Source organism: Postia placenta, assembly GCF_002117355.1.
Source record: "Postia placenta MAD-698-R-SB12 unplaced genomic scaffold POSPLAscaffold_1, whole genome shotgun sequence".
Lineage (NCBI taxonomy): Eukaryota > Fungi > Basidiomycota > Agaricomycetes > Polyporales > Adustoporiaceae > Rhodonia > Rhodonia placenta.
In genome coordinates, this window is record NW_020169832.1 from 3,353,515 (window position 1) to 3,358,326 (window position 4,812).

A 4,812-nucleotide genomic window follows, 5' to 3' on the forward strand; every position below is an offset into this window, starting at 1 on the left:
TCTTGCAACCACTCGACCGACTCACAGGGAATGACCCATGGCGTTGGGGCAAAGAGGAGCAGCATGCCTTCGACGAGCTCAAACGGCTGTTCGCAACGACTCCAGTCTTAGCGCTGTATGATCCCAACTGGGAGACGCACATTGAGGTTGACACCTCGGGCTACGTCACTGGCGGCGTGTTGATGCAGAAGCAGGATGATGGCAAATGGCATCCCATCGCCTTCAGATCCCATGCAATGGATCTGGCGCAGCAGAACTATGAGATCTACGATAAGGAGATGCTCGCAATCATTGAGGCACTAGATGATTGGCGCCACTATCTCGAGGGGTTACCCAATCAGTTCGAGATCGTCACTGATCACAAGAACCTCAAGTATTGGCGCACGTCACAGCACCTCACGTGCCGACAGGCACAGTGGTCACTATTCCTGGCTCACTTCAACTTCCGCATCACGCACAAGGCTGGGACGTCCAATGGAAAAGGCTGATGCCCTGTTGCATCGATCAGACCATCAGATCGGCGATGAGGACAATAACACTGATCAGGTGGTTCTCAAACCTGAGAGATTCCGCATCGCCTCTGCAAGGCGTGGCCATGCTTCGGTGACAGCTGATCAGTCGCTTCTGAAGCGCATCCGGGAATGTTCGGAAAAGGATCGGGAGGTGGCCGAGGCACTTGAAAAGGTGCATGTACGTCCCAAAGAACGCGGAGCTCCGGCGGAATATAGTCAAGATCCACCACGACTCGCCAATTGCCGGTCATGGTGGTCGTGCCAAAACCCTGGAGCTCGTGTCGCAGAATTACTGGTGGCCTGGGATGTCCAAATTCGTCAATGAGTACGTAAGCACCTGCGACATGTGCAACCGTACCAAGACATTCCCAGCCAAACCCCAGGGTCTGCTGAAGCTGAATGAGATCCCTGAGCGCCCGTGGCAGATCATCACGACCGATATGATCATTGGCTTGCCAAAGTTTGATGGGTTTGACTCGATCCTGGTTACCGCCGACCGTTTTACAAAGCAGGTCCACTTCTCAGCCTGTCATGAGACCCTGACGGCAGAAGGAGCGGCAGACCTATACATCCGCAATGTGTTCAAGCATCATGGAGCCCCGGCCAAGGTCATATCAGACCGAGGTCCCCAATTCGCTTCGAAGTATCTCCATGCGGTGTACAAGGGGCTAGGGATCGAGCCAGCGCTGTCTACAGCGTTCCACCCTCAGACGGACGGCCAGACCGAGCGCTGGAATCAGGAGATCGAGCAGTACCTGCGTGCTTTCACAAGCCACAGGCAGGATGATTGGGCAAAGCAGTTGCCGCTCACAGAGTTTGCACTGAACAACCGAGTTCACTCCGCGACTGGGCACTCCCCTTTCTTTCTGCATCAAGGGTACAATCCTGAGATCCAAGTGCGGATCAACCCAATGTCTGCGATGCCTGCAGCCGCTGATCGGCTCAAGATCCTGAAGGAGATTCGTAATGACACGCGCTCTGCACTCAAGCTGTCAGCCGAGCGTATGAAAGTGTACTATGACAAGCACGTGCAGGAGGCACCGGTCTTTGCGCCAGGGGACAAGGTCTGGCTTGATGCCCGGAACCTTAAGCTAAAACAGCCGAGCAAGAAGCTCAGTCCCAAGCACCTTGGACCATATGCCGTGCGGCGAAAGCTCGGAGACTTGGATTATGAATTAATCCTGCCGAAGTCGGTGCCGGTGCACCCGGTATTCCATGTCTCCTTGCTTAGCAAGTACACGCGTAGTGAGATCCTGGGCCGGGAGCCGGAGGAGCTGCCCGCAATCGAGGTTGAGGGCGACGAGGAGTACGAGGTTGAGCGGATCAAGGACTCGAGGATCTTCCGGCGACAGCTGCAGTACCTCGTCAAATGGAAGGGTTACGACGACTCGCATACGTCATGGGAACCGGCACGCAATGTTGCCAATGTGCCGGCCCTCATAGCTGACTTCCACTGGAAGAATCCAAACACCCCTCGTCATCTCAACGCTGCTACCTTTGGTGGTCTCAATTTTCAGCCAATGCCTTCGCCGCTGACTGAAGCACGATGCCGCCCCGGATGGAAGATGGGCAAGGGCGCCTCACATGAGGTCATGCGCCGTTGAGGGGGGGGTAATGTCACGAGTTGGTACGGCATCTAGCTGTTTTTTAATTTTTTTCTTTTTGCAGGCTCGAACCCACTGATACGACCTACGAAACCCTAACCCCTAACCTGGGTGCGACCTAAAGGGACTAGAGAGACGGATTATAGTCCAGTGAGAGGGGAGTTAGCAGCAAGGTGTCCCGCGGTTCGAGTGAACACGAGAAAACGCCCTTGGAAGAGGCTACGAACAACGGGGAAGGTACGAGGTGGCTTTGACACGTCGTCAAAGCTACTCGGAGGCTGTGGGTGGTTAGCGGAGACAATCGAAGCTCGGCAGAGCTCTTGGATGTATCATAGAAGGAAGGGGCACGACTCGATAGGTGGACTTAGCTAGGGCACGGTTCGCAGTTTCTTCGACAATAGTCGAAGTCGAAGGGTTCATCGAGATGGTATTGATGAGTAAACGCAGTGGACGAGATCTCAAGGTTACGCAGCGGGGGACGAAGTGACGCAGTTGGAAGGCTTAGACGTGGGGCGAACTCGACTTATGAGCTCTGAACTCGAGGGGGGAACTGGATCTTGTATTTTTGGAGAGAAGTACGACAGAATTTATACTATGCATAGGACGCTACGACTATCGAAAGTGGCACAAGTACAAGAGGCTTTGCATTGTTCCGCACGAATCTGCCTCTCCGAGTGGCACGCATCAAGTCCATTGGTAGAGTGACATCATGCCGAACACGGAGATGAAGAGCAACATATGGCCACTTCGGACCGGTATCTGTCGTTGAAGGCATACCGCGAGGTTCGATACCTAATTGGGAAAGACCGGCTACGTCAGTGTGGCATGGAGCAATGCGCGCGCTTGGCCGAGCGGTGTCAAGTGGCCCTATTGTTCGCCGAATGCAGAAGATGTCCCGGGATCTACGTGCGAGGCATCGGGACGACCGTGCCGAGCTTCGAGTAAGCATCACGCACCGTCGAAGATGTCGAAGAGTGTCGAAGGCAAAATTGAAGTGTTGGAAGACTGAGTCGAAGTGCCGGGCGGGATGCGACTGCCAAAAAGAGGTGTATCGGGGCCCAGAGGGGCTTGGCACCTATCATCTCCTCCCTATTGAAATTTGGACCGCCCTCGGTCCTCCACGTGATGCGAGAAGTGCAATGGTCGTGAATGGATCGAAGCGGCATGACAACCCATGTCGGTTTCAAACGCCACGTGGCCGGCGCTAAACGCTGGTCAGAAAGGGGTTATAAGCAGGGTAGACTTGGCCTCATTTTCCCCAGCCCATCGTTCCTTCTTCGCTACCTTGTCGCCCCTCCTCACATATTCGCTGCTTCTACAATGTCTTCTCGCTCCGCCACCCCTGCCTCGACGCCTTTGCTCGTCAACCGCCGCCTCGCCTCCTTGCTCGTGGTTCTCGAGGCTCTGCCAACCGCCGACGCCGCGCTCGACGTGGTCAAAGAGTGGGCGCAAGATTTGTCGCCGCTCGTCGTAAGTCGCCCGTCATCTGTATAACCCATCTAACCATTTGTTTTTGAACAGCTCGCCTATCGCAAGGCCCTAGGCGCCATCCGCAACGAGGAGACGGAGTTGCGCGTTGCCGCCGCCGTCAAACAGCTCGCTGAGCGGGCGTTGGAGTCGTGGGTCGAGTGGGCGCGTGGCGACTGGCCCAAACTCGCGACCGCCATCGACGCCGAGGTCGAATGACGCGCCGAAGAGCAGAAGCGTCTCGCCGAGGAGGAAGCACGACACGTCGAAGAGGCCGCAAAGCGTGTGAAGGCCGCCGAGGACCGTCGCCTCGAAGACAAACGGCGTCGAAAGGATGAAGAGGACCGTTGGAGGCAGGCTGCCAAAGACGAGCATTGTGCACAAGAGGCTGCTGACGAGGAGTTGGCAAAGATTGCGGCCGCCGAGGGACTTCTTGACAAGGGGAAAGGGTGCGCGAGAGTCGACGAGGAGGTCGCCGAGTTGTCGGATGACCCTTCGCTTGTAAGTGTTCTCTTCTATTGTCCTTCGATTACTAATCTCTCTTTCATAGAAGACTCCTCGGACGGTCGATCGCCTGTTCGCGATGACAGAGCTCGACATGGCCGCTGCTGCGCTTGTGAAGCGCCAGGCTGGACAGAAGGTACATTCGACCCTCCGTCGAATCTGTTCGATGCTAACGCCTTGATAGTGTGATCGTTGCGCCGGCTACCGCTCAGCCCCGGTCGAATGCGTGTGGGTCGAGAACACTATGACCTGCGAGAGGTGCGTGCAGTTCCAACAGGGCTGCTACTTCGACAAGGTATCCGTGCTTGGGAAGACGAAGAAAACGCGCGGCGGGGGTTCAACCACAAAAAAGCGCAGTAAGTTGTTTTTTCTTGTTGTCATAGGCTTTGGCTGACGTCTGAGTAGTTCGGCCGACCTCTTCTGTGCCTTCGGCCGTGGATTCGAGTGGTTCGAAGAAGCGTCACGTCGACGAGCCTCCACGCCCCCTGTTACAACTGCCTCTCAATGGGGCCAGCCGCCTTGGCCTTGAACAGGACGACCTCGACGTGCTTGACCTCGACGACGAATCTTGGGGGATCATTCATGTCATCCGCGAGGAGCGTGCTCATATCGCTCGCCATCGAGCGCTCCTCCACAACATGGACCTCGACCTCCAGAAGATGGAGAAGGCCGTGCTTGCGAAGGGAGGAATCGGGTTTGTGTGCGGGGCTGTCGACAATGACTAG

The 4,812-nt window shown here is 55.9% G+C and overlaps 1 protein-coding gene across 1 annotated transcript; it reads left to right on the forward strand.

Moving 5' to 3' along the window:
* Positions 1-3,436: 3,436 nt before the first annotated feature.
* Positions 3,437-4,812, forward strand: POSPLADRAFT_1052096 (hypothetical protein; the record flags this gene model as incomplete). The annotated part of the gene is made up of 6 exons (XM_024480241.1): positions 3,437-3,586; positions 3,638-3,793; positions 3,818-4,084; positions 4,134-4,223; positions 4,272-4,443; positions 4,493-4,812. 6 exons carry the CDS (start codon positions 3,437-3,439, stop codon positions 4,810-4,812), a joined length of 1,155 nt encoding a protein of 384 aa, XP_024344770.1.